At 61.0% G+C, this 26,774-nt stretch overlaps 3 protein-coding genes across 13 annotated transcripts; all 3 read left to right on the top strand.

Moving 5' to 3' along the window:
* The first annotated feature begins 1,981 nt into the window (after positions 1-1,981).
* MAFG (MAF bZIP transcription factor G) lies at positions 1,982-11,441 on the top strand. Of its 7 annotated transcripts, none has more exons than XM_063616545.1 (4): positions 1,982-2,180; positions 6,313-6,376; positions 6,498-6,562; positions 6,655-11,441. In XM_063616545.1, the coding sequence occupies exons 3-4, from the start codon at positions 6,527-6,529 to the stop codon at positions 7,105-7,107; spliced, it is 489 nt and encodes a 162-aa protein (XP_063472615.1). In that variant the 5' UTR covers positions 1,982-2,180; positions 6,313-6,376; positions 6,498-6,526; the 3' UTR covers positions 7,108-11,441. The 7 variants fall into 7 exon arrangements, with proteins under 7 accessions (XP_063472615.1, XP_055097895.1, XP_063472614.1 ...); XM_063616544.1 differs by lacking the exon at positions 1,982-2,180 and adding an exon at positions 2,835-5,152; XM_063616546.1 differs by lacking the exon at positions 1,982-2,180 and adding an exon at positions 2,835-5,152 and having other exon boundaries at positions 6,258-6,376.
* A 72-nt stretch (positions 11,442-11,513) lies between these two features.
* Positions 11,514-18,045, top strand: SIRT7 (sirtuin 7). Of its 2 annotated transcripts, XR_008650829.2 has the most exons (11): positions 11,525-11,672; positions 11,744-11,881; positions 11,992-12,096; positions 14,019-14,089; positions 14,188-14,260; positions 14,991-15,089; positions 15,163-15,399; positions 15,526-15,606; positions 15,813-15,919; positions 16,399-16,485; positions 17,082-17,192. XR_008650829.2 is itself a non-coding variant. In XM_055242280.2 (10 exons), the coding sequence occupies exons 1-10, from the start codon at positions 11,517-11,519 to the stop codon at positions 17,488-17,490; spliced, it is 1,476 nt and encodes a 491-aa protein (XP_055098255.2). In that variant the 5' UTR covers positions 11,514-11,516; the 3' UTR covers positions 17,491-18,045. The 2 variants fall into 2 exon arrangements, 1 of the variants encoding a protein (XP_055098255.2); XM_055242280.2 differs by lacking the exon at positions 16,399-16,485 and having other exon boundaries at positions 11,514-11,672; positions 17,082-18,045.
* Positions 18,046-18,511: 466 nt separating this feature from the next.
* Positions 18,512-25,830, top strand: PCYT2 (phosphate cytidylyltransferase 2, ethanolamine). Of its 4 annotated transcripts, XM_055241231.2 has the most exons (14): positions 18,536-18,721; positions 20,393-20,481; positions 20,958-21,119; positions 21,370-21,436; positions 22,144-22,228; positions 22,369-22,413; positions 22,713-22,766; positions 23,072-23,210; positions 23,423-23,505; positions 23,789-23,866; positions 24,226-24,291; positions 24,515-24,580; positions 24,809-24,897; positions 25,017-25,830. In XM_055241231.2, exons 1-14 carry the CDS (start codon positions 18,633-18,635, stop codon positions 25,126-25,128), a joined length of 1,224 nt encoding a protein of 407 aa, XP_055097206.1. In that variant the 5' UTR covers positions 18,536-18,632; the 3' UTR covers positions 25,129-25,830. The 4 variants fall into 4 exon arrangements, with proteins under 4 accessions (XP_055097207.1, XP_055097206.1, XP_055097209.1 ...); XM_055241232.2 differs by lacking the exon at positions 22,713-22,766 and having other exon boundaries at positions 18,512-18,721; XM_055241234.2 differs by lacking the exons at positions 20,958-21,119; positions 22,713-22,766 and having other exon boundaries at positions 18,543-18,721.
* The last annotated feature ends 944 nt before the right edge of the window (positions 25,831-26,774 follow it).

Below are 26,774 nucleotides of genomic sequence, written 5' to 3'. Positions count from 1 at the left end.
GGGTCGTGGAGATGAGTGTGTGCAGTGAGAGGGATGCTTGGAAACCTGTGGGCCTCTCTCGCAGTATCCCTCTCAGTAGAGTAGCCTTTCGCGGTTCTGGTAGCCTCATGGGCTTTGGCCCAAGCATGGCTGCACCACTGTTTCCAGCAACAAGTGCCTCGGGCTCTCCCTGGGGAGCTGGCCAGGAGCCGATGGAGAGGTGAGATCTTCATGCAGAGCCAGTGCCAGCCCTCACTGACCACGGAACACCTTCGGCTCTCTAGGACAGGGAGACAGGTCCTAGGGGTTTGGCTTGGGCTGTTTCCACGCGGCACCTCCCCTCCCTCAACACCCTTTTCTACAAGCCACCCTCTGCTACTCTGCAGGTGCCTGGGACCCCACCCACCCCAAGAAGATTCTGGGGTGATGGGCAGCAAAGGAGCCTGGGCAGCTCCCTGAGTGTCCTCCCCAGCCCGTCCCGCCCATCTCTATGACAGTGCCCAGGGAAGGGAGGATTGAGGCTCCTTCCCAGGAGAAGACAGCACCGCAGTGAGGACGATTCATAAATACGTTCCAAATCCGCGCCGAGGTGCAAATGAGAGCGGGCTCGACCCTGTGAGGAGGAGTCGGGGTGTGGGAGTGAGTGGGGACAGCCTGGTGAGCGTCTGCCCGCGGGGTGGGGGCTGCGAGCCCCAGGGCCAATCACCCCTGGCTCCTGACGGCACCGTGGCTCCAGCTCCCCCTGTGTGGCACTGAGGGCGACCCAGCCCTCACCGCCCAGCAATGCACGACTTCACCCTCCCGCGGAGCAGGATGCCCAGCGGCTCAGGGCGCCCTCCCCGCGCCAGCCCAGTGTGGTGTGGTAGGATGAGGACGGGAGCAGGGAGGAGGCAGGAGGCGGGGCTGCACTCCTGGCCTCAGGGCCCCGTGTGCTGTTTTGTACACTAAGGTTGAGGCCTCGGAAGCCACGCCAGGACCATATCATGCCCCTAGAGCCTGTGAGACTCGGGCTGTGCCCAGAGCAGGGGGAGCAGGTCCCCGACGACTAAGGACACCACCGTAAGAACCACATGCAGCCCCACAGCGCACACGGCGACAACGTGCTGTGGGGCTCGGAGTTCCTGGGGTCTGGCAGGGACGGGCGGAGGGACGCTTCTGAGCCTTACACCGCACGGCTTCGGGACTTCGAGGCCGGCCTCTGTCCACTCGCATAGTTCACGGACGGAGCCCAGGAGGACCCCACAGCCCGTCCCCGCCCCTTCCTCCCCGCTCACCTGCTGGCGGGGCGGCCACCCTTCCCCTCCCAGGCTTTACAGCTGCGAAGGGAAGAGGGTGGAGGAGAAAGTCCAGACACAGGATCCCCCGTTTCCCTTCCTCCCGAGTCCTCGCCCCCTACCGCTGGGCATCTCCAACAAGCAGCGAAGTCTCCCCAGGCGGAGCTCTGGGCACACGTGGCGCAGGAAGGGCCTGGGCAGCTGGGGGTCTGCTGCGGGGGCGGGGATCGCCCCTCGCTGCTGGGAGCTGCCAGGCCGTCCCCGCCCCGCGCCGCTCCGGGACCTCCGAGTTGGAATCGCGGGGCTCCGGCGGCGCCGTCCTGACGCAAGAGCGCCTCTGCCTGGCAGGGCCCAGGTCAGCGCCGCCACCACTCGACGGGGCGCACGCAGAGCCTGCCTTAGGCTGGGCACTCGGTCTGGAAAACGCCGCCGGCGTCCGCGAGCTTGGAAAGGGGCCCTGGACGGCGGGCGCAGGAGCCAGGCGAGGCGGGCTCGGGCTGCAGGACGCCGGGGGCTGGGGGTGGGGACCTGGCGCTCTGGCCGCGCGCCCAGGCCCGGCCCGTGAGACCCCGCCCGGCGCTGGCGCAGCCAGTGTTGCCAGGGACGACGGCGCGCGGATTGCGCATGCGCAGTTTGCCCTCCCGCCGCCGCGCCTTCCCCTTTAAGCGCCTGCCGGCCGCGTCGCCGCTTCATGAATGGAGCCCACGTGACCAAACATCATGTGACGTCTGTGGAGCGGCGGCGGCGGCGGCGGATCCCGAGCCTGGTCCGGCCCGGCCTTCCTAGTGCGCTCGGCCCGGCCCGCGCAGGCGGCGAGTCCCCCGAGCCCCGGGCCCGGACCCCTCGCGCCGGTCCCTGCCCCGCGCGGCCTCGGAGCGCGCGCGGCCCCGCCCCGCCCCGGCCTCGGCCAGCCGGGCCCGCAGTGTGGTGAGTGCGGCTGCGGCGGCGGGCCCGGGCGGCGGGGGCGGCGCGTCGGGGGCCGAGGGGGCTCGCGGGCAGGGCTCCTCCCGGAGCTAGGCGGGCGGCTGGGGGCCCGGCGGCGGGGGCCACTGGTTTCGGGTCTGCCGCGCACCCTGCTGGCGGCCCGTGCCTCGATTTCCCCAGCGGTCAGGAGCCAGCTCCTGCCCCTGCCGCCCGGGTACTGGGGGTGGGCTGCGGGCGGCGGCGGACCCGCGGAGCCGGGCGAGTGCGGAGCGGACTCGGAGACCCGGGCGTCCTGGAGGGAGGGGCACCGGACGGCGGGAGGAAAGGGTGGGGTCGAGCGAGGCGCCTGGGGGTCCGCGCCAGGGCCCGGCGGCCCGGCCCGCAGCTGCTGATTCATCAGGTGGCCGCGTCAGCGCTCCCCGGCGCGGGGGTCCGCGGCGAGCCCGGGAGGAGGGGCGGCGGTGGGGGTGCTGCGGGGAAGACCCTGCCCCTGGATCGGGCTCGGGTTCCGTCAGTCGCGTGCCAGAGCCCGGAGGGAGACTTGCTGAGTCATCAGCATGAGGTCACTCGGTGCTCAAGCTGATACTGGAGGGGATTCGAGCGAGGGGCCTCGGGGACTAAAAGGCCGCCAGCGGGAGGTGGGAGGGAACCGTGGGGATGTGGGAGGGGTCAGGCCCGGCGCCTTGGGGTGCCTGTTTAAGTGAGCGCCGAGCGATCCAGTTGAAGGCAGGGGTGCTTGAAGAGGAAGTGGGGGTGGCTCGCTGCAGGTGTTCTCCCGGGGTCAAAGGTGAAGCCCCGGGCGGTCCACCCCTTCCCAGGCGGCTCTTTTCCGGCACCTGGTCCTGGTCCCAAGTCTGGAGCAGTTTCCCAAACTGGGAAATAGTTCCCTGAGTGAGAGGGAGGGGAGGAGCTTCGGTGGGCCGAGCTAGCCAAAGGGGAAGTAGGCTTTCCCTGGGACTGGCCTGGTTGGACAGCCCCTGGGCTGAGATCGAGGCCCTGGGAGAAAGAGGGGTGTGTGTACCAAGCTCTGGGTGACAGTGGGCTGGGCAGGGAGGAAGCAGAGGCAGCTCTACCAGGAAACGGCAAGGGGGAGGAAGCAGCCCTGCCTCTCTCCCCAGTTGGCCCTGGAGTCTGGGATGAGACCGTAGGTGGTGGGAGCTTCAGGGTGCCTAGCCTTGGGGTGCAGCAGATGGGCTGGTGTGGATGGCACAGGGTGGCAGAACGCAGCACCCAGTCACCCCAAAGTTGTCCCTACCTGAAGTGGGGTCTCAGTGTTGTGTGAAATTAGCAAAGGGAGTGGCCCTGTTGGGTGTCTGGCCTGGCGGCCCAGGACGCTTAGAAAGTGGCAGCTTGGGAGTGATGTGGCCAGAGCCACCTTTCCTTGGGTATATGGAGATTCACGAAGGTAGACTTCCTTTGCCCAGGAGTTCATGGCTGGGTTAGGCTACTTTGTGGTTTGCCCTCAGGGATGCCCCCCGCCCCCAACACACACACACACACACACACACAGGTACATTCTCAGCAAGCCCCCCACATACACACAGAACACAGGTCCACTCTCATTGAGCCCCGGGGCTTATAGGTTCCAGATGTTTCAATGCTTCAGCTGACCTTTGGCCTGGAGTTTGATGCCCTGGGAAAATTTCGGCGTCCTGGAGGGGCATTTATGTACATCTTTTTTTTTTTTTTTTTTTTGAGACGGAGTCTCACTCTGTTGCCCAGGCTGGAGTGCAGTGGCGCGATCTCAGCTCATTGCAAGCTCTGCCTCCCAGGTTCACGCCATTCTCCTGCCTCAGCCTCCCGAGTAGCTGGGACTACAGGCGCCCCCCATGACGCCCGGCTAATTTTTTGTATTTTTAGTAGAGACGGGGTTTCACCGTGTTAGCCAGGATGGTCTCGATCTCCTGACCTCGTGATCACCCGCCTCGGCCTCCCAAAGTGCCGGGATTACAGGCGTGAGCCACCGCGCCCGGCCCATTTATGTACATCTTCTCAGTCACTTATGCATCAGTGGAAACTAAGTTTTAGGTTCTGTTCAAAGAGTGACTTTCAGGAGCTGAGAGCTTATGGAGCAGAGGCCATGACTGCCGGGGAGTTTCGGCCACTGGGCTTTGCAGCCAAGCGGGACTGTCTTTGTTCAGGCACGGGAGTTTCTACTTTAGCCAAAGGAGATGGAGCTCCCAAATCTCCCTCCCTTTCCTGGCTCTCAGTGTGAATGGGTGGCCTAGGTACCCTCGCAGGTTGCAGAGCCGTGACCATCTGTGCCTCCTGCGTGAGGGAGCAGAGGGTGCATGACAGGCCCCAGCTCTGGCCAGCCTTGAGGGCTGGAGGAGGGTGGGGGCAGCTTCTCCTCAGTCCAGCTCCTGGGATCCCTGCATGGTCCCTCTCAGCCCAGCTCCGGAGGCTGTCTCTGCTAAGCGGGAATCCCGGGTTGCCAGAGGCCAGGCCAGGAGCCTGGAAGCACTGGTTGTGCTCAGGCCTGCCCCTCCCCCATCCCTCGGCGCACCTTTGATTAGGAGGTGATGGGTTGCACTTGTGCTGAGTTCAGGCCTTCTGCGGAGGTCAAAATCTGTAGAGGAGGCACTTTTCCGTGTGATCTCTTCAGGAAGTCACCACTGTCATTGTGCTTAGCAGCAGGGGTGGGGGCAATGGGGGTGGGCGAAGCTGGTGCCAGGGCAGTGTCTCTGCACCCTGACTTGCACTCAAGGCTAGGGGGCCCCTCCATGCTTGGCTGAGGGCCTGTCTCCTGGGGCAGTGTCGTGCCGGATGTGTAGGAAAGAGCTCCTGTGGGCCTTCTGACCTCCAGCTCAGGTCTTCCCCATCCTTTATCTGGAAGAATCCAGTGGCTGGAGCCTCGGGACCTTGCCTCTGAGCTGGCTTGGCTGTGGGAAGGGGTCTCTGGCCTCCCCTCCCTGCTCTGTACTTGCAGCCTCACCTCCTGGTCCAAGGCTGGCTGAAGTGGAGTCTTGAGCCTGGTGAGAATGTGTGCGTCCACCTGGCCACACTTCAGCTCCCCTGATGAGAGTAAGAAGCCCCCCAGCCCATAATTTCCTGAAGTGATCCTGGCTCCTCTGGAGGAGCCTCCCATCCGACTGCATCAAACCTGGAAAGGGGGGATGGAGCATGAGGCGGGGGTCCATGCCCAAGGGTCTGGTGGGAGCTGGGCTGAGCTGGGAATCCCAGAAACGTCCTTAGCAAGAAAGTGACAGCAGAGTGCTGGAGGGACCGTGAGTGGGTGAGAGTTGGTTGTTTAGTCCAGCCTCCCCAGCACTTTTGTTTTTGCTCCCTGGCCCTGTGGGCACTCACCCGGGGCAGGGACCAGAGAGCAGGGACTCAGAGGAGCTGGCTCGGAGGGGCTGACTCCGCCAGCCTTCAGTTGGGCAGGCCCCAGGTGGCTGACTGGGAGCCCTTGTGAAATACCCTTGATGGGGTGGGGCAGGGGCTGCTTCCTGCAACCCAAAGCCACAGGATGGTTACTCCATCAGTGGAGGAGGCAGACTGGGAGGGCCGGAGGGGCCTCGGGCCAGGCTCCTCCCAGCTGATGGCCTGCCACCTGGAAGGTGGGGGAACTCCCTGGTCAGTCCTGCCAATAGACCAGAGCTAGATGGACGGCCCACCCCCAGCTTTTCAAAGTTAGGAGACTGGGAGACTCGGGATTCCCTATAGCCTCCTCTCTGGCCAGGTCCCCAGTGGGGCCCCTGTGCACCCAGGGAGCAGGGGGCTTTGTCCCAGACCAGCTCAGGGGAGGTGGTTGTAGAAGGTAGGACCCTGGAAGATGCACACACAGGGTCACTGGCTGGCCCTCACCTGCTGTTGGCCAGGCTGGCCTTTTTGGCCCCCAGCAGCTCGGCTGCGGCTCTCCTGGGGCGCTGTTGGCTGGCGGGCCCAGGGAGTGCGGGCGCGGCGGGGGAGCGAGAGGCAATGTGCTGAGTCAGCGTGACTCGCCAGGAACAGCCGTGCTCTGGGGCAGTGCTGGGGTTATTTTTAAAGCTCCCGGCTTCCTTCTAGGCCTGCCTCTCCCGCGTCTTATTCCTTCTAATCTCTCCCCCGCCCCTTGTCTTGCGCCTGCCTTCCTAACAGCCTTCAGTTCCCCTTCTCCCGTCAGACCTTCCTGACCTCCCACCTGGTTCTCTAGGGGCAGGGTGGACAGGAAGCAGCTCAGCCCAGCCTGGGAGAGGCCAAAGGCTGCTTCCGATCAGGTATTGGGGGCTGGGCACCTGGACAGCAGGCTGGGGCGGGCTGTGCGGCAAGGGCTCTGTGAACTGGGGTGGGGGTCGAGGGTGGTCTCCAGGGTACTGACCTCTGCTCCATGTCTTACAGAGAGCGCCTGCTCGCTGTGCCCCCGGGTTATGACGACCCCCAATAAAGGAAACAAGGCCTTGAAGGTGAGTGGGCAGGGACAGGAGCTTTCTGGCTGAGGTGGGGGGGCACAGTGGGCGTGCCCGCTTGGCCTGTGACCCCGTGCACTGTGCCCCAGGTGAAGCGGGAGCCGGGTGAGAATGGCACCAGCCTGACGGATGAGGAGCTGGTGACCATGTCAGTGCGGGAGCTGAACCAGCACCTGCGGGGCCTATCCAAGGAGGAGATCGTCCAGCTGAAGCAGCGCCGGCGCACGCTCAAGAACCGCGGCTACGCTGCCAGCTGCCGCGTGAAGCGGGTGACGCAGAAGGAGGAGCTGGAGAAGCAAAAGGCGGAGCTGCAGCAGGAGGTGGAGAAGCTGGCCTCGGAGAACGCCAGCATGAAGCTGGAGCTCGACGCGCTACGCTCCAAGTACGAGGCGCTGCAGACCTTCGCCCGGACGGTGGCCCGCAGCCCTGTGGCGCCAGCCCGGGGCCCCCTTGCCGCCGGCCTGGGGCCCCTTGTCCCAGGCAAGGTGGCCGCCACCAGCGTCATCACAATAGTAAAGTCCAAGACGGATGCCCGATCGTAGGGACGCGCGTCTGCCCAGGCGGGTCTTTGCGGGGCCACTAGGCACATGGCGAATTCGGCTGCCCTGTCCCTCTGTTTCCTTCTCTTCTCTTTCCTCCCTCTCTTCCCCGCCCTTCTCTCTTCCCTGCAAAGCACAACCTGTACCCCAGGGGCGCCGGGCTGAGCCCCTTTGATCTCGTCATTGTCGTCGTGTGTTTTGTATGTTGGGATTGGTCAGTTCGGCGGTGACGTGGGGTCGCCCCAACCCCTTTTGTACCAGGGCCATGCAGGCTTGGAGTCCAGAGTTGGTGCTGTGGGAATGGACTTTAGAGAGTTGCGGGAGAGAGAAGAAGCAGGCACGCTGGGCCTCGCATGTCCCCGAGCAGTGAGGGTCCCAGTGTTCCCTCCACTCCCGAGTGGCCACAGGCTCGCGGCCTGGGAAGGATTCACTCTCTTTAGCCCCAGGAGAGCAGCTCAGCTTAGCCCAGCACGAAGAGATGGGCTCTGCTCTGAGAGCAGGGCGGGCTTGAAGGCCCTGATGGGTGGACCACCAGCCTGGGTGCAGTGGTGCTGGGAGTGTGCAGCTGGGCCCAGGGGCTGTGCGCTCAGGCCTGACCCGTTGCACTGAACAAGACCAAATCGCTGGTTGTGCTCTTAACGTGAGGGTGAGTCCAGTGTGCCCTGCGATGGGTCCCGTGTCACTGTTTACATGACCTATTTGTGTGGTTATATAGCCCTTTATTTAAAAGAGAGAAGTTCCTTTTACAAAGTTATTAAATTAATTATATGTTTAAAAGTTAAAGAAAAAAAGAGCTGCAGAGTATTTATAAAACTGTCTTTTAGAAAAAAAACAAGCAGGAAGACCATTTGACCATATAAATGGAAAAGGGAAGAAAGTATAATAGAAACTTTGCTAGTTAAAAAAAAAAGAAAAAAAAAAACAAAAAAAATCCCTTTCTTGTAAACTTACGGACACCTCTTTGTGGCTGTTGGAGTTTAGTTTTTATATACACAGAGTTATCAGACATTATTTATAAAACTTAGTTTAAAAAAAAGACAAAAAAAAAAAAAAAGCCAAGCCGTGAGCCGACCAGAAGGCCGTCCTCTTTGATATCTTTTGCAATTGTACCGAAAGTGACTTACTCCTCTGCCCTTCCTGCTTCCGTCTCTTGCCGGTGCCGTGGTGTCGTCCGTGCCTGGTGAGGTTTTGTGCAGCGGTAAAGTGCTGGTGCTTCTGGTGACCTTTGACCTGTGGGTGTCACTTCTTGTGTCTGTTTTCCCGTGTTCGTTTTTTGGGTTTAGTTGTGCTTTTGCTTCTGCTGGCTTGCTGGACCTGGGCTGGGGTGCCCCGTGGCGCCTGCTGCGTCAGAGCTCAAGGAGTCTGTGCCCACCACCAGATCCTGGTCCCTAGGAGGTGAGACGTGGGGTTCTGTCATGCCTCCCCCACTGAGCCTTGGCTACATCTATGTCTAGGGCCTGGGCTGATCCAGTGGTGGAGTAGGTGAAACTGGGGTCCCTTGGGGCCCCCCACACTGCTTCCACACCCACCACCTCTGGCCTTAGGTGGTGCCGTTGCAGGGATGAAGGAGTCACTGTGGGTGGCCGCAGGGCTATGGCCAAGTGTTCCCTGGCCATCTTCCTCTGGCCTCAGCTTTGTTCCTATAGGCTGCCCACGCCGTGGGCTGCAGGTCTCGCTGCCCGCTTGAACCCTGAGGTGTTTCCATGCTGCAGATGGTGCTTCCAGGCAGAGTGGGTGGGGGCCCACCGGGGGCAGCCCTTTCTTCCTTGTCCCTGCCTCACTCTGAGAGCCTTGGGGGGTCTCCACCAGTGCAGACAAGGGCTACAGTCTCCAGGGCCGGGTCTTGTCCCTCTTCTCCGCTGGTCCACTGTGGCAGCTCTTGGCTTCAGGCCTGCCTTCTGCCTCCCTTTGGGATCTGTGTCTTCCAGGGATCAGCTGCTTGGCTTCTGCTGGAGGTTCCTCCCTGTGGGGGCCCAGCCTACCTCCTGTTCTCAGTTCCTCGCCAGAGGCTGCTGCCCTTCCCAGCTGGGCTCAGGAGGCTCCTTGTAGGCATATGATGGGGAGGGGCTGCCCCCACCCACCTCCAAGAGGCTGCAGCCCTGTGTCTGGCCATGTGAGCCCTGGCCTTTCACCAGGGTTGCTGGTTTCTTCTCTGTGGGGCCCAGACTCCTGTAAAGCACACAAATGTGGGCTGGTAAGATGAAAAACTGTGGCCTGACAGGGCTTAACCCTGTGGGTGGTGGGATTTTTATCCAAGAGTTTGGCCTGGTGTGCCCACAAGATGGGAGCAGGGATGTACCATCAACACTTGTCATGTTAATGAGCTTTTCTTTGCTCTAGGTATTCAGAGACAAGTCCTGTTTCTACCTGGGTCAGCCTGAAAATGGAAATGTTGGCTGTTGACTCTTGTCATTTAGTGACTTCATTCCCCTCCCCTCAGTCTGATCTTGTCTAAGTAGAATCCAGGAGTTAGTTGGAATCATATCATAAGTATCCATAAAGAAAACATCATGATCTGCCTTGGATTGGGGAGAAACAGGCCCTCCCTGTCCCTGTGCAGCCCCCACTTTTGTCCTGGCTGTGGGTGGCCATCCATTTTGAGCACCTCTGCCAGGCTGCAGACCTGGAGGCGAAGGGAGTGTGGAAGAGGAGGGTGTAAGGGTTGATGCGTGCTGAATGGGAGGTGCAGGTCCTTGGTGCGTTGGCAGAAGAGGCTTCTGGAGTTTCGAGGCCATACCTCCTTTCAAGAGGTTTGGATTTGGGGCGACTTCCCTGGGTCTAGGGCAGTGTTCCTGTCCCCTGTCAGGCCAGCCCTGCGGAGCCACTCCACCCCTCTTCCCCTTCCCCTGGAATTCCTGACATAGATGCTGTGTTCATGTGCAGATGTGAGTGTGCTGTCCTTCTGATCTCTGTTAATCCCGCTTTCCTACTGAGAGGGTGGTGGTCTCTTCTCACCTCGGTTTTTCTGACACAGCGAATCGAGGGCTTTGGCCAAGGCCAGGTCTCTCAAACTTGTCCGCCAAGTAAACCGTGATATATGTCTTCCTTTCCACCTTAACTTTGCCCCAACTCCTCTTTTATCCTAATATGGACACTCAGATTTCAGAGGAATACCCAGCAGGGACAGGTCAGCTCTCACCCGGAGAGTGAAGCCCCTGGCTGCTGCTCTGGGTGGCGCTGGTGTTGCTGGCTCAGCTCTTGGTGCATGTTTCAGATATGCGTGCACACTTCTGACCGGTGGTCAGGGCCCAGCCCACGGCCCTGAGTGGCTGCAGCCTGCTTTGGGACGATGGTCAGGTCCCATGTTGTCCCTGCTGCCTCCCTCTGGAGTGGCCACTTGGCCAAAGCTCCCATCTACATCTGGAAAGTCTGAGCCGCAGCCTGCTGCACCGTTTCCGCCCTGCGATCTTGTGAGTTACTTTTTTAGGCTGTGGTTTGGTGAAAGGAACCAACACATTAACGATTTTTCCCCCAGAAGCCACTGAATAATTCTTTTTGGTGTATTTTTGCCTTCCTGTTGGCTGTCTGGCCTTGGAGCAGGTCGGGAGAGTGGAGTACATAATCAGTGCCACACAGAGGCAGGGCGTGTCTGAGAGACTAATGCCTGTCATGCCTCTGGCCTGTGTCCTGGGTGTGTATCATACCTGCTGGGCCAGTCCCGCACATTTCCACCCTGCCCCTGGAGCAGCAGCTTTGATACCGTGGGTATCCCTTGAGTCTGAGCTAGAGTGTGTCCCCGATAAACTGTGAGACCTCCCTGTTCTTGGTGACCCCAGTTGGGCTTTGGCCCCTCCAGCAACCTTGTGTCCCAGCCCTGCCCTTCTTCCCACCCCCTCAGTCTGCTAGTCCCTGAAGCCTTTAACCAAACGGGAGTGGGCACAGAAAGCCTTCTCCTGGCAACAGGACAAGGGCTGCCCGCGTGTCCAGCCCTGTTGCTCTCCTGGCACTGAGAGGTGGGTCCAAGCAGAGTTGATCGGTCCCTGCCTGCCCTGCCTAGGTCTAGCCTGGGGAGGTTGTGTGTGTGGGAGAAGACCCCGGGATCTGCTGGGGTGGGATGGAGGTTATTAAAGATCTAAGTGAGGAGGGGCTGGGGTTTGGATGCGGGGTGAGGCCCGAGCGCTCACACTTCGTGTAGGGCGGGCAGGGGCCTGACCTCTTGCAGGGCAGTGGCCTTGGTGCCCTACCCCTGCCCTGCGCAGTATTTATTGCTAAATTATTGTCCAGGAGGGGCAGCACTGGGCCTGGCCCCCCGGGTATTTATTGCTGTACATAGTGTATGTTTGTGATATATAAGGTTTTCTTTATTTTGTATATGATCAATAAACCTTTTAAAGAGACTGGCAGGTGCTTCTTTGGGGCGACGCGGCGGGCGGAGCCGGAAGGGGTGGGTGGGGGCGGGGCCCATCTTGCGCATGCGCCCTGAGCGCGGCCTGCCGTGTGAGGCGGAAGCGGAAGAGCAGGTCTCCGGGGGAGCGATGGCAGCCGGAGGTCTGAGCCGCTCTGAGCGCAAAGCGGCGGAGCGGGTCCGGAGGTTGCGAGAGGAGCAGCAGAGGGAGCGCCTCCGCCAGGTACGCCGCCGCCGCTTCCCGGCCCGGCAATGCCCGGCCCGCGCCGCCGCTCACCGCCCGCCTGCCCGCAGGTGTCGCGCATCCTGAGGAAGGCGGCGGCGGAGCGCAGCGCCGAGGAGGGCCGGCTGCTGGCCGAGAGCGCGGACCTGGTAACGGAGCTGCAGGGCCGGAGCCGGCGGCGCGAGGGCCTGAAGCGGCGGCAGGAGGAGGCGAGTTCCGCGCGCGGCGCGCGGGCGCCCCCGGTTTCGGGAGCAGCTGGGGCGACGGGCGGTCCCGGGTGGGGCGGCCCGGGGCGGTGACCACCCTGGCGTCTTGGCAGGTGTGCGACGACCCAGAGGAGCTGCGAGGGAAGGTTCGGGAGCTGGCCGGCGCCGTCCGGAACGCCAAATACTTGATCGTCTACACAGGCGCGGGAATCAGCACGGTAGGGAGTGAGGCGGAGGCGCACCCCAGGACGGAGTATGCGCTCCAGTAATCGCGAAAAACTCGCCTTTAAAGCAGCTATAAGGTTTTTTCCCTTTCTTAGAGAAACGAAATGACCAAAACTTACCTAAGGTAAACGCTTTTTAAACGCTTGGTCTCTGTGTTACAGCCAGTTAAAAACAAACAAGGAGTAGAGATACCAATGGGGTGTAGTAGCCGATTGCTCGCAGGCACCCTCAGGTTATGTGGACAGAGCTAAGCCCAAAGTTGTCGTGATTCTCCACTCTGTTCCCTCCATGTTGAGGGAAGATAAGTAGAAAGTGACACAGTAAGAGCCAGAATACACCAGGTGAAGGAGAGAATTGCATTGTGTTTTGAGAGGTTTCACTGACAAGTTATCCTGGGCTGTGGGACATCACTAGCTTTGAAAGTGTAGCTGGCACCTCGTCCATCTAATCTGATGGGTGTGTGTGGAGTGTTGGGCAGGCGTAGGCCTAGCAGATCTGAACCGAGGTGATTTCTGTTCTCAGGAAGCTTTTAGGTGACAAGAATCAGGCATGTGAACAAATAACCATAATGTAAAACTGGCTATGCTGGGTCACTAGAACAAACCCAGACACACACACTGTGCTCTTGGAGTTGGGAAACCCACCTGGGTTGGCTTTTTGTGGGAGGTGGCCTTGATTGGGCCTTGAAGGTTGGGTGAGATTTACAGGAGAAGGTTGGAATGAGGCACCCCAAGCAAAGAACAGCAGAGGCTCAGCAGCAAGAATGCAGAAAGGGAGTTCACTACTGACTCAAATACCCGGAGCCCTGGGGTTTAGTCTCCTCTCTCCACAAGTCACATGTAAAAGTCCAGTCATGCTGGGCGCGGTGGCTCATGCCTGTAATCCCAGCACTTTGGGAGGCCGAGGTAGGCGGATCATGAGGTCAGTAGTTCAAGAACAGCCTGGCCAACGTGGTGAAACGCTGTCTCTACTAAAACTACAAAAATTAGTCGGGCATGATGGTGGGCGCCTGCAATCCCAGCTACTCCTACTTGAGAGGCTGAGGCAGGAGAATCACTTGAAACTGGAAGGCGGAGGTTGCAGTGAACCAAGATCATGCCACTGTACTCCAGCCTGGGTGAAAGAGCTAAACTCCGTCTCAAAAAAAAAAAAAAAAAAGTCCAGTCATGTAATTATGTAACAGTCATGTGACCTCTTTTGGAACTTCCAATGGCAACTAAAAGCACATGCAGCTAGTGTATTTCATCTGAGTGTTTGAGGTTCCCGTCTTGAATGTGACTGTCGGAACCACTGCCCAGGGGGGTGATGCATTTTTCTGAGTTTAAGCAGGAGTTGGGAGTCCCCAAAAGGGAACACAAGACACCTTAATCCTGGCATATCTTGTGTGCCCTCTGTGGGCCTCAGTTTGTTTCACAGGATTGAAAACCTGGGAAGTTAGATGCTCATCTCATCTGGAGAAGTTGTTCTGCCTTTGTTAAGGTGGAACGGGAATAGTCAGCCCTGGGACAGTCGCCTGCCCCCACCTAGGGATTCACCATTTGCTAAATGTGTGAGCTGTGAGCTTGCCCCTGGGGGCACTTAGGAACATGACCAGTCTTCCCCTGCAGTGTATGTGCCACAGAGCCCAGCTTTGTGCTCAGTGCCAGAGAGGCTTCTGGAGGCAGGCAGGGCTGTGTGCAGCCTGGAAGGATGAGCCAGGCCAGGCGGGAAATGGAAGTCCAGGTAGAAGGGAGGAGCCAACTTGGGGTACACTCCATATGGGCTCAGGCAGGTCAGCCTGTGGAATGAATAGAGGCCAACATGCAGGCCAACCCAGAATGCGGCAGGAGGGACAATGGCTTTCCGTTTCTGGGAATTCTGCCAGCACCTACAGTGGTGCCTTTTGACTTGGCTTACCTTTTTTGTCGACATGCAGGCAGCGTCTATCCCAGACTACAGGGGCCCTAATGGAGTGTGGACACTGCTTCAGAAAGGGAGAAGCGTTAGGTAAGTGGGCCAGGCACGGCCTCCCACGTAGGCTGAGCAGAGGCAGCATGGGCCTGAGCTCCAGCTCTCCTCACCTTGCCTTCCTTTCTGCCTGGCAGTGCTGCCGACCTGAGTGAGGCTGAGCCAACCCTCACCCACATGAGCATCACCCGTTTGCATGAGCAGAAGCTGGTAAGAGCCCTGGGTGGCTGGTACACTTGCCTGGGACCAGGCAGAGCACCTTGGTGCCCAATGGGCAACTGCATCCTCCCTCTGCCAGTTGACTCCCATGATGAGCACCCACCAAGTGGGTTAGGTCCTGGGTTTGATCCTCCCATGCTTCACTCTCCAGGACAGAAGGGGAGCGCCCCCTCTGAACCATCCCATCCACAGCCAGCCTCAGCCTCAGAGCTGCTGGTGGCCTTTCCCCCTTGTGATTCCCTTGCATTTTTCTGTGGACCTCAGAAGCCATCCTAATCACAGGGGAGGCTTATAGGACATCTCTGGGGACCTTCCGCTGAACACCCTCAACCAACAGGGTGTAGGGGTTGATCTGCCTAGGTCCCCAGGGACCTGAAATGTCATGACCCAAGAGAGCATGGATCTGAGGCAGAGTGGCCCTTGCTGAAACCCCGAGCCACCTCCCAACCTTGCCGGGACGGCGCTACCTTTTGCCCTCCCAGCCACTCCAGGTACATCAGGGCTGGAGGAAGGACACAGCCCCTCCCCACCATAGGCCCTCTTGACTCCTGGTGGTTGGACCTGTTGTGTTTTACTTTCTAAGGCTCTCTGGGGGGTCGGAGCTACCCCTGGTCTTGGAAGCCATCGGCTGGGCTCAGAACAGCCTCGCTGTGGCCAGGTACTGACCTCCCCACCACCACTGACGGCCATCCCTCCCCTTGCCACCCGTTCTGCCTTCCAGGTGCAGCATGTGGTGTCTCAGAACTGTGACGGGCTTCACCTGAGGAGTGGGCTGCCACGCACGGCCATCTCAGAGCTCCACGGGAACATGTACATTGAAGTGAGCAGTCCTGCAGGGACCCGGGGTCTCCACGGGCAGGCGGGTCCCACTCACTGTGCCCTCTTGCCTCTAGGTCTGTACTTCCTGCGTTCCCAACAGGGAGTACGTGCGGGTGTTCGATGTGACAGAGCGCACCGCCCTCCACAGACACCAGACAGGCCGGACCTGCCACAAGTGTGGGACCCAGCTGCGGGACACCATTGTGCACTTTGGGGAGAGGGGGACGTTGGGGCAGCCTCTGAACTGGGAAGCAGCGACCGAGGCTGCCAGCAGAGCAGACACCATCCTGTGTCTAGGGTCCAGCCTGAAGGTACGTGCCGATGACACCATGAGTGAACTGAGCCCCCGCCCGCCCGAGGGTGTCCAGCTCTGCGGCCCAGCACTCTACAGACTTGTCCCTTGTGTGTGCGCCGTGTCTGTCTGTCTGTTTCCACAGGTTCTAAAGAAGTACCCACGCCTCTGGTGCATGACCAAGCCCCCTAGCCGGCGGCCGAAGCTCTACATCGTGAACCTGCAGGTAACTCGGGTGCTGAGAACCACGTCCTTAGATCTGGGTTTTAGAACGCAGAGCCAAAGATACCCCACACCCATGCACCAGGGCAGTCTGATAGGGCCCCTGTGGGTGCTCAGGGAGCACCGACTGAGCCCGTAGGGGCCGAGGCTGACAGGCCACCGGGAAGGGCTGGGCTGCTGTTACTCTCACTCTGCTTTCCCTGTCCTCAGTGGACCCCAAAGGATGACTGGGCTGCCCTGAAGCTACATGGGAAGTGTGATGACGTCATGCGGCTCCTCATGGCCGAGCTGGGCTTGGAGATCCCCGCCTATAGCAGGTGAGTGGGCCATTGCAGCAGCCTGCTTCCCCGCACCTCTGTGTGCTGGGCCTTGTCTGTCTTCTCTCGTGAGCTGAGCGTGGAGGAAGCTCTGAGGTGTTTGTAGCGGTGTCTGAGGCATGACTGAGGCTTGGTGGTCTCCAGAGGGCCTGACCTCGGTGTTTGGCGGAGACCCTGTGTGTGTCACTCCTGCCCTGGCTGATGTGGCACACACAATCCCCGCGGGGAGAGGGATTCTGCCCGCGTGCTCCTGCTCCAGGCGTCCCCGTGGAGCTCTCCGAGATGCCTGGTGGGAAGCATCTGGAGGGAACGAGCACTCGGCAGCTCTGTTCAGACGAATCTGTGTGCTTGGTTTTGGGAGTTGGCGTACTTTGGGAAAGCTTAAACAAACTGTGCCTTAATACAGAATTTGTGATAATTTAGACTTGGTGTATGTATTGAGTAAAAAGTTTACACTCTCTTTCTCTGTGAATTTTCAGGGTCTTATAGGGGAAATCAATAACTTCTTTTAATCAAAGGGTTCAAGAAATTAAGGATCCCTTCACCTTCTGGGCCTGGCACTTCTTGTATGTTATGTGTGTGGTGTTCTGTGATGTGGGCTATCGTGTACTGTATTTTTTTTTTTTTACATTAACTTAGCTCATTTTCCTTATCAGTGCGTATCTGTATCTTAAGTTATGATCTGTGGTTCTGCATCTCAGTCAGACACATGCTTTCTTCACGGTGTCGTCTGTAGGCCACGCCTCCCTAGTCAGCTGGGAAGGGGGAGAGGGTCTGGTCCACCTGCCCCTGGCGGTACAAGTGGAAGGTGGGGCCCAGAGTTACTAGTGACTCATCCCTGGAGACGGAGGCAGCCCTGGGGCCACTGCTGCCCCACCCTGTGTGTGCACGCCGCTCAGTGGTGGACGAGGACACGGAGTTCTGAGGAGATCAGGCTAGTGTGGGTGCTGACCTTTGAGTCACCAGCTAAGAGGTGACCTCTCCCACATCCGTTCTGCAGCTTGGTAATAACGAAGCTGCCACCAACCATAGCCCCGCCGCAGTTGACACGGGAGGGAAGGGGATGGGAAGGCAGGGACCGCAGACAGCTTTCCCGAGCTGGGGCGGGTGTGACTGCGAGAGGCTCCCAGGCCCGCCTGATGCCGCTTTCCCTTTTTGGCAGGTGGCAGGATCCTATTTTCTCACTGGCGACTCCTCTGCGTGATGGCGAAGAAGGCAGTCACAGTCGGAAGTCGCTGTGCAGAAGCAGAGAGGAGGCCCCGCCTGGGGACCGGGGTGCACCGCTTAGCTCGGCCCCCATCCTAGGGGGCTGGTTTGGCAGGGGCTGCACAAAACGCACAAAAAGGAAGAAAGTGACGCCGGGCGCGGTGGCTCACGCCTGTAATCCTAGCACTTTGGGAGGCCGAGGCGGGTGGATCACGAGGTCGGGAGATCGAGACCACAGTGAAACCCCATCTCTACTAAAAATACAAAAAATTAGCCGGGCGCAGTGGCGGGCGCCTGTAGTCCCAGCTACTCCGGAGGCTGAGACAGGAGAATGGCGTGAACCCGGGAGGCAGAGCTTGCAGTGAGCCGAGATCGCGCCACTGCACTCCAGCCTGGGGGACAGAGCAAGACTCCGTCTCAAAAAAAAAAAAATGAAAGTGACGTAACCTGGTGCTCGATGAAGAACAGTTGGCACTTTTGCAGATGGCCAGTGTTATGGTGAAGGCTGGGTTGCCCCCACGGGTCTAGGAAGAACTCTTTGAGGATGACGTTTTCACCGTGACATTTTTAGCCATTTGTCCTTGAGGAAGCCCCTTGCACTGCTGCGGTTGTACCCTGATACGGCTTGGCCATCGAGGACACCTGCCCATCCGGCCTCTATGTCAAGAGGTGGCAGCCGCACCTTTCTGTGAGAACGGAACTCGGGTTATTTCAGCCCCGGCCTGCAGAGTGGAAGCGCCCAGCGGCCTTTTCTCACTCACCAGGCCGGTCTCAGGGCCTCACCGTATTTCTACTACTTCTTAACGAAAAAGTGTGAACTTTATAGAATCCTCTCTGTACTGGATGTGCAGCAGAGGGGTGGCTCCGAGCGTCGGCTCTATGCAGACCTTTTTATTTCTATTAAACGTTTCTGCACTGGAGTGGTCGGTGTCCCCAAGTGGTCGGCGCGGGCTTCCCGGGCTCAGGTGTGCTGCCTGGCAGCTCGGTCCTGGCTTAAAACTCCCTTGGTTGGACAAGGGACAACTGTAGATTATTGTGCCAAAAAATAAGAAAAAAAAACTCCCCTGGTTGGGACAGCGCCCCGTGGAGGTTTCTGGAGGTGGCGGCGGTGGGACGGTCCCCTCGCGGCACTGCCCCGGCAGCCCAGCGCCAGGTGTGGGCGGTGCGGAGAGGCCAGATGTGGGCCAGGGGCGGGGCTCGGGCCGTGCGGCACACGCCATTGGCTGTGCTTTTGGAGGGGGCAGGACTGTCATGGGCTCACGCCATTGGCCGCGCGCGGAGGTGTGGTGGGGCGCGGCCTTCGGGGGTGGGGCTCGGGCCGGAGGGCGCGCGGCGGGGCGGGGCGGGGGCGGTGGGGGCGGGGCTCGGGCCGAGCGCCGCACGCCATTGGCCGTGCGCAGCGGGTGAGGCCCGCGTGACGGCGGCTGAGCTTGCGCCTGGCGGGGCGGGCGGTGGCGCTCGGAGTCGCCGGGAGCTGCCAGGCTGTCCGCGCCGCCGCTGCGGGGCCATGATCCGGAACGGGCGCGGGGCTGCAGGCAGCGCAGAGCAGCCGGGCCCGGGGGGCAGGCGCGCCGTGAGGGTGTGGTGCGATGGCTGGTGAGCGCGGGGCCGGGGCGGGCCGCGGGGGCGCCAGGGCCGGCTTCCTTCCGGGGCGCCGCGCCAGCCGTTGCCCGGGGACCGGGCCCGCGTTCTGGGTGGCGTCCTCGTCCGGCGTGGGCCGGGGCTGGCAGGCTGCGGGGCTCGCCCGCCGGGAGGGTCGGGCTGCAGAGGCTCCGCGCCCTGCCGTGGGCGCCTCCGTCTATCTCTGGCGGAGGCCCCGCCTGGTCACGCCGACCTCTCCGGTGCAGCCACCGAGCTGAGATCTGGAGCCACGGCCTCCCTGCTTCTCCGTAACCACCAGCAACCAGCTTGCCCGGCTCCGGTCCAGGGGTTCCCCTGGCCTCCGGGCGAGCGTCCCTGTAGGTGGACATCGGGTGTGACCTGCCTGTCCGGGACCCGCAGTGAAGCCCGCGGGCTCCGGGGTCCTCCTCCGCGGGGCTAGAATGCGATCGGTCTTCCCTGGCCAGTCAGACAGAGGGCATTGTTTTAAGAAAAGTTTGGGGTTGTCAACAAGTGAAAGGAAGATGACTGTTAGTGATAATTTGCTACCTCTGACCCTTTCACGTGCCTGCCGGATGGAATCTAGGAAGCAAGCGCCTCTATCTGATTAGCCCTTCCCAGGAGAGCAAGCAGGGCCTTGTCCTCTGTGTCTGAGTCACCTCTGGGAGAAGGAATGTAGCTTTCTGTCAGTGGACTTTGACCTTGCCCTGACCAGACCCAAACCCCATTCCAGACTGTGCTCCCCTGGCCCAGCCTCTGCCCCCTCCTCCCCTCCAGCCTGTCCAGTGGGTACCTGGGTCCGCCAGACTTTACCCAGCATGTCTGCCGGGCTCCGTGCACTGTGGCAGGGGTGCTGGGAGGAAGCAGTGGTATGCAGTGGAGCAGCTCTGTGCACTGTGTGGGTTGCCAGGGTCACACCTCTCCCTGGAGAGGCAGGGACAGCTTTGTCCACTTGAGGGGATGGGCAGCTACTGTAAGGAAACGGGGAAGAAGCCAGGGCAGCGAGGCCCAGTTGGTGGCAGGGTTGTGTAGCTTTGGGCTTGAGAGTTCACGTGTTAGCAGACCCAGATTTGTGAATGAAAACTCTCGAACCAGGTGGCAAGGCAGTGACTGTTCACCCTTAGCGTTAAGCCTGCTGAGCTTCAGAGGCTGTAAGGGAGGAGGAAACAGGATTTTCAGGGCCAGTGATTCCCAGGGTTTTATTTTGTGGTTGGATTTGTTTTGGGTAAGCCCCAGGGACTGTTCACTTGTCTCAAGGTAGTCTAGGATCCAACCCTACCCCAAGAGTTAGCGTTGGCTTATTTTAAAGTGACTGCCCAGGGCAGTTGATATTTGGTGAGGGGATAGGACACGTGGCCCTGCGGCTTTCAGTGGGCTCCAGTCTGTCCTGCACCCACCAGTCCTCTAGACCCAGCCAGGCCTTGACGTCTCTGCCCCCGCCACCCTTTCTAGATCTGGCACAGGGATCCCACCGTCAGGCCCAGTAGCCAATGGGGTGGAGAGCTGAGCACCTACATCCTCCGAATCCCAGTCCCAGGGCTCCCAGCAGCAGCTTCTCAGAGCGCTTCCTAAGGAGTCCTCAGAGGAGCAAAGCTCTGCCCCTAAGCCACAGGGCCACCTGGTCCCCACCCTTGGCACAGGGACCACCCACTCTCTCTGTCTCCACAGCTATGACATGGTGCATTACGGCCACTCCAACCAGCTGCGCCAGGCACGGGCCATGGGCGACTACCTCATCGTAGGTGTGCACACTGATGGTACGCACAGATGGCCTCGCCCACCCGCGGCCCCCCAGCCCTCCTGTAGGTTGCGACTGTTGACTGAAAGCCTGCAGGCCTGGGGCCACCTTGCCAGGGCACAGCTGCAGGGGAGGGCACTGTAGGCTCACCCAGCCCAGCCCCAGCTGAGGATGGCCTAATGCCTTTCCCATCTTGCACTTCCTGTCCCAGCTAAAGAGAAGGGGCACCTGCCCCCCACCACTGCCAGCGTGGCTCCCAAGCCTTCAGGGGCTGAGCACCTGCTTGTCAGAAGGAATCTCTGCCTTTGCCTGAGACCCTCGCAGGGAAGAGAGCCACCCAGTTGACCAGCACTAGTGGGCTAAGGGCCAGGGGAGAGAGACAGCCTGCCCCCACCAGCCCTCTTGTGTGGCTACAGCTGGGTGCTGGGAAGGGGCCTCCTACTCCAGGGGCCAGGTGGGCTGGGGTCCCCAGTCTCCCCATTGTCCTTTTCCTAGAGGAGATCGCCAAGCACAAGGGGCCCCCGGTGTTCACTCAGGAGGAGAGATACAAGATGGTGCAGGCCATCAAATGGGTGGACGAGGTGGTGCCAGCGGCTCCCTACGTCACTACGCTAGAGACCCTGGACAAATACAACTGTGACTTCTGTGTTCACGGCAGTGAGTGGCGGGGCTGGGCCTGGGGGCCTGGGGGCCTGGGGACATCAGGTGGCTCAGGATCAGATCTGCCGGTGGGACATCCGGGAACAGGGGGCCTCCACGCCCTTCGAGGATCTGAGACATCTCCGGGCCCCTACCTAGAAATGGGCACGTGGACACTAGGGCAGGCCAGGGGCTGAGAGGGTCCTGGGCTCTGAAGGTTCTGGTGGCTTTGGGTTAAGGATCCTTGTCCTTGTGTGTCACTGCTTAGATGACATCACCCTGACTGTAGATGGCCGGGACACCTATGAGGAAGTAAAGCAGGCTGGGAGGTACAGGTGAGTCTCCACCGCGGGCCTGGCCATCCAGGGAGCAGGACACGGGGCTCCCTCCTGGCTCGTGCTTTGCTATTTACCATGAGCCCGTGAGGGGAGCGTCCGGGCCCTGGGCCATGTTCCTCACGCCCAGGACTGGGAACTTGAGGGATGGAGGTGCCGTTGTGGGGTAGCCTGGAGGCCCTCGCCATTTGGTGCTGCAGACCCGTGGCCCCAGGGCTCCAAAGGCACAGCTTTGTGAGGTGGCAGCTGGTGAGCTCGGGGGATGTGGCTGGCACTGCCGGGGAGCTGGCACTATTTCTGAATTACCAGACGTCAGGGACATGAGGCCAGTGGCTCCCGCATGCAATGCTGCAGCTGAGAATTCACTCGGCTGCAGATGCTCAGCGGGCAGGACGTGGGTGTGAGGGAGGCAGGAAGCACAGCCGCTGCCCCAGTGCCTGCCCTCTCCCTGGCGTTGCACACCTGGGCCCCAGCGAGGGTCCTTTTCCGTGCTCTTGCCACTCCCTTTAGTCAGTAAGTATGGAGGCCTTCCCCACATTCCCAACCCAGATTTTCTGTTATGGCCTTGTACAGGGAGGGGACCCCCAGTCTTTGGGGCACCATGGGTTCTGCCACAGCAGGGCCGCTAGTGTCCCTAGTGGTGGTAGCAGGAGGCAGAGCCTTGCGAGTGTCCCAGGATGAGACCCCACTCCCACTCTGTCCCCCAGAGAATGCAAGCGCACGCAAGGGGTGTCCACCACAGACCTCGTGGGCCGCATGCTGCTGGTAACCAAAGCCCATCACAGCAGCCAGGTGAGTCGGCGGCGGAATCCCCGGGGCACCTCCCTGCCCCCTCAGGGTCCTCCTGCCCACCGCTCCCCATCCCCAGCCGGTCGTGGGGCGGCCACGCCTGGAGGGCAGGCCCCTCAGCCCTGTTCTGCCCTTCTGTGCAGGAGATGTCTTCTGAGTACCGGGAGTATGCAGACAGTTTTGGCAAGGTGAGTGCGGCCGTGCAGGGGGAGCTGAGCACGCAGCTGCAGGGGGCTCCCCCGGCCACCTGTCCCGGCCATCCCTTGGAGAAAGGCCAGCCCAGAGCCTCACCCTCCTTCCTCCGTCCCTGGCACTGACCAGGCACTGACTGCCAGGCTTGGCCGACTGGTGGATGCTGGGAGGGAGGGCAGGCAGGTGGTGGCACCGGCTGGCCGGTCACGGCAGCCACTGCCTGGAGGAGAAGCAAGGACTTGCCTATGGACAGGTGGCCTCTAACCAAGTGGCCTGGCCCTCTCTCCCTTTGTAGCCCCCTCACCTGATACCCACCGGGGACATACTTTCCTCAGAAGGCTGCTCCCAGGTGACCAGACAGTGGTCTCAGGGTGCCGGGTCCCTCCCAAGAGCTGTGTGCACCTGCCGCAGGGCTCCTTGCCTCCTCCTGGTGGTCGCTGGCTGGGCTGAAGTGGTGTCAGCTGCAGTGCCTGCTGTGGTTGTGGGGTGGCGCCACAGTCCCACCTGCCACCTGGCCTGGCAGTGTGTCCCCTGCCCGAGGTGACTGGCTGGAAATGGGATTGCTGGCAGGCGACAGCTAAGGGTTTGGTGACCTGGTGAGGGCAGCACCTGGGAGGCCTCCCCCGCCAACCTGCTCCCTCTCTTGGCTTGCAGTGCCCTGGTGGGCGGAACCCCTGGACCGGGGTATCCCAGTTCCTGCAGACATCTCAGAAGATCATCCAGTTTGCTTCTGGGAAGGAGCCCCAGCCAGGGGAGACAGTCATCTACGTGGCTGGTGCCTTCGACCTGTTCCGTATCCTCTGGGCCTCTGCTGCTCCCTACGTGTGCCACATGGGGTGGGACCCAGGGGCCTCACTTGACTCCTTGGGGCCCCCAGACTGGGCTGGCTGGTTTGCAGGGAAGCAGCTGTCGGCAGGGAGGATGGCGGGGAGGCCCTTAGGCATGAGCTGTCGGGGAGCTGTTCCCTGTCATCCCCATCCCGACGGCTTCTTAACCTGGGTGCAGACATCGGGCATGTCGACTTCCTGGAGAAGGTGCACAGGCTGGCCAAGAGGCCCTACGTCATTGCGGGCTTACACTTTGACCAGGTCACTGCCCTCTTGCTCCCTGGGCCCCTGGGCAGCTGATGGGCCCTCGAGGGGCCCTAAGGGTTGGTGTTAGGTGCAGGTGGTCTCTGGGAAGAGGCCCCAGGTGGAGTCAGAGGAGACCCGGGGCGTGATCGCAGGCTTGTGGGGTCCAGGGCTGTCCAGTCCGGGGCATCCCCACAAGGGCGGGCAACCTCCCCAACTTCTTCCCATGAGGGACAGCTGGGAGGGGCACACCCTGTCCCCTCAAAGTCTCCGGGCTGAGCTAGCCTCACTCTGGCCGCAGGAGGTCAATCACTACAAGGGGAAGAACTACCCCATCATGAATCTGCATGAGCGGACCCTGAGCGTGCTGGCCTGCCGGGTGAGTGGGGGCCAGGAGCCAGCCCAAGGATGGGGGACATTCCCACATCCCCCCACCAAGGGCTTCCCTGAGCCAGGGCAGGGGGGCTTGGGTCACTGGCAGAGCCGTACCCAGCACCCCGAGTTCTGTGGCACCCGCCCACACCTGTTGGTTGAGGCAGGAGGAGGGGTGGTCGGATCTCCAGATGCTGTTCCTTCTTGCCTCATGGAGGAGCCCCAGGGGTCTCCAGCCTGCCCAGCCCATCCCTGCTACTCACTGGCAGCCCCGCCCCATGTCTGGGCCATCTCTCACTACCCTGTGGCCCTGGCTTACCAGTAGCAGGGACTGAGCAAGTCTTTCTGTCCCCACTGTCCCCACAGTACGTGTCAGAAGTGGTGATTGGGGCCCCGTACGCGGTCACAGCAGAGCTCCTGAGTCACTTCAAGGTGAGGCTCTGCATGGGTTCACCTTGTTCGCTCTGTTCACCTCTGTTCCTGCATGGGCTGGGAACACAGGCTGGCTATGGGCTCCTAGGCGGGGCCTAGGAAGTATCTGGGCTGAGGAAAGGGCAGGGCCAGCTCTCCCAACCCCCGGGGCCTGTGCTGGGCTGTGGGTGGCGACGGCGGCTGCCTCCCCGAGGAGGGCTCCTGACCCCCATTTCTTTTCCAGGTGGACCTGGTGTGTCACGGCAAGACAGAAATTATCCCTGACAGGGATGGCTCCGACCCATACCAGGTGGGTCATGCTGGCCCTTGCTGGGCACAGGGGTTGCCATTGGTACCTCCCAGCCATTTAATGTCACACTCTGACTGCCTGGGAAACAGGCATGGTGGCCACAGCTGCTCTGACGGCACCACTCCCTCGGGACCCTTGGCGCTGGTCTCCCTCTGGGGCAGGGCATCAGATGGATCTTGGGGAGGTCAGCAGGGACCTTCATCCCGCTCCTCCTCTCCGGACCCCCAGGAGCCCAAGAGAAGGGGCATCTTCCGTCAGATTGACAGTGGCAGCAACCTTACCACAGACCTCATCGTCCAGCGAATCATCACCAACAGGTGCAGCTGGGCGGGGCCACCTCGGAGCCGCCTCATGGGCGCTCTCTGCTAGACTTACCCTTCCCCTCTTGGAGCCGCCTCATGGGCGCTCTCCGCTAGACTTACCCTTCCCCTCCCAGGTTGGAGTATGAGGCGAGAAACCAGAAGAAGGAAGCCAAGGAGCTGGCCTTCCTGGAGGCCGCCAGGCGGCAGGCGGCACAGCCCCTGGGGGAGCGCGATGGCGACTTCTGACCTGGCGGAGGCCCTGGCCGGCCCTCCCCCTGCTCTGCTTCTGCGCCTTCTGCGTTTGGACATAGGACTCTGCAGGGCCGCCCTCTCTAACTGGCCTGCCTCTGGAAGGGCTGGTGAGGACTCTGCCTCCTGCCTGCCTTCAAGGTGCCTGGTTTGCAGCAGGCTCTCCGCCCTTTCCAGCAAAGCTGCTCAGAGAGGGTGTCCAGCACAGTGGAGAGGCCGGCAGTGAGATGGGCAGACGGCACCTGCAGCCTGAAACGCACCGCTCCTGCGTGCACCCCCACCTGGTCCCCAGATGCCCCCACCACCTGGACAGAGGCCACACTGACTGCCCACCCAGCTGTGGCGGAAGGTGCAGAGCAGAGGGCTTTAGGGAGCAGTGACTGTGGTCACCCCTTTAGTTCTCTGGGTGTAGACCACACCACCTCCCACTTGGCACCCCCCAACACGGTGTCCTGTCACCCGGCGCCTGGCTCCAGGAAAACACGCTTGCCTTCCTTCCCGGAAGCTTCGCTGCTCTCCTTATGGACTCTGTTCTGTTTGTACATGGCTGATGTAAATCTCTTTGGTACAACCGAATAAAGCCTGGTGGCAGTGCTGTGTGGGGCTCCCAGCCCTGCTGGGAAGGACCAGGGAACCACCCAGCAAGGAGAGCCTCTTGGCCCTGCCCCCACCATGCACCCAGCAGCCGGGAGTGCAGCACACAGCCTGGCAGTGAGTGAAACCCGGGCCTCCAGTCCTCCAAAGCCTGGGGCCACCCCCTATAGCAGGCGATGCTAGAATAGGGAGGAGAGCCAGAGCTGAGGCTCCTTGCCTGTTGGCCCCTCCAGGGGCCATGGGATTTCTGTCTCCCGTACCCCTGTCGGGGCCCACCTGGAGCAGCCCAGAGGCCGAAGAGGCTCTTACTGCAGCCTCTGGGAGGTGTCTAGGGAGGCCATAGATTGCCTGGTCTCACTGCACTCAAAATGAGGCTTATGATCAGTACTTTTTTCAGCCCCACACTCCTCTCCAGAATGGCCTCTGTCCTACAGCGCCTGGCTCACGTGGGGCCCCATGGGCCTGTCCTCTGCTGTTGTGAGGTCGACCTCAGGACCCAGCACAGGAGCTGGAGGCGAGGTGCACGTGAGGGTCTCCACAGCCCAGGAAGGCAGCCTCTCACCCTGCTCTCCGAGCCAGGGGCCAAGGTGTGAGGGGCACAGGCCATCCTCGTCCTGCCAGGCCCCCGCTTTCAGGAGTGGAGTGGTGCCAATGCTCCCACTCAGAACCCTGGACTGCGGGGTTCCCTGAGCAGAGGGACCAGCCAGTTCCCCATAGACAGATTGGTGCCGGACAGGGGCTGCCTGGGCCCCAGGCTTGGGGAGAGTGGAAAGGTCCTGTGTGCTGCTGCCTGGGCCCAGAGGTGGGCCTGGCCCCTTAGCAGCATTGGAGGCCAGAGCCCAAGCCAGTTCCGGAGTCACACCCAACAGCCGAGGGAGAACCTATCCGTCTCCCACCCTCAGCTCTGGGGATTCATGCTCTGGGCCTCTAGAGCCAGGGCGCAGGCCCCCAACTCTCCTCCGTGCCCCTGCACCCTCGGACTTGGCCTGGCCAGAAGGGATGGGGGCAAGGGGAAGGCAGCCAGGGGCTCCAGCCCATGCCCTCACAGA

Source organism: Symphalangus syndactylus, chromosome 14, assembly GCF_028878055.3.
Source record: "Symphalangus syndactylus isolate Jambi chromosome 14, NHGRI_mSymSyn1-v2.1_pri, whole genome shotgun sequence".
Lineage (NCBI taxonomy): Eukaryota > Metazoa > Chordata > Mammalia > Primates > Hylobatidae > Symphalangus > Symphalangus syndactylus.
The sequence above is the reverse complement of the archived record's forward strand: the minus strand, read 5'-3'. Positions and strand labels throughout refer to the sequence as shown.

Excerpts from the sequence above, each read along its gene's own strand:
- MAFG (XM_063616541.1), top strand. Across the intron at positions 6,377-6,497 it reads CAAAGGCTGCTTCCGATCAG|AGAGCGCCTGCTCGCTGTGC; the intron begins GTATTGGGGGCT and ends CATGTCTTACAG. Across the intron at positions 6,563-6,654 it reads AAGGAAACAAGGCCTTGAAG|GTGAAGCGGGAGCCGGGTGA; the intron begins GTGAGTGGGCAG and ends ACTGTGCCCCAG.
- SIRT7 (XM_055242280.2), top strand. The coding sequence starts at position 11,517 with ATGCGCCCTGAGCGCGGCCTGCCGTGTGAGGCGGAAGCGGAAGAGCAG. Across the intron at positions 11,882-11,991 it reads TGAAGCGGCGGCAGGAGGAG|GTGTGCGACGACCCAGAGGA; the intron begins GCGAGTTCCGCG and ends GCGTCTTGGCAG. Across the intron at positions 15,607-15,812 it reads TCTACATCGTGAACCTGCAG|TGGACCCCAAAGGATGACTG; the intron begins GTAACTCGGGTG and ends CCCTGTCCTCAG.
- PCYT2 (XM_055241231.2), top strand. The coding sequence starts at position 18,633 with ATGATCCGGAACGGGCGCGGGGCTGCAGGCAGCGCAGAGCAGCCGGGC. Across the intron at positions 21,437-22,143 it reads AAGCAGGCTGGGAGGTACAG|AGAATGCAAGCGCACGCAAG; the intron begins GTGAGTCTCCAC and ends TCTGTCCCCCAG. Across the intron at positions 23,506-23,788 it reads CGGGCTTACACTTTGACCAG|GAGGTCAATCACTACAAGGG; the intron begins GTCACTGCCCTC and ends CTCTGGCCGCAG.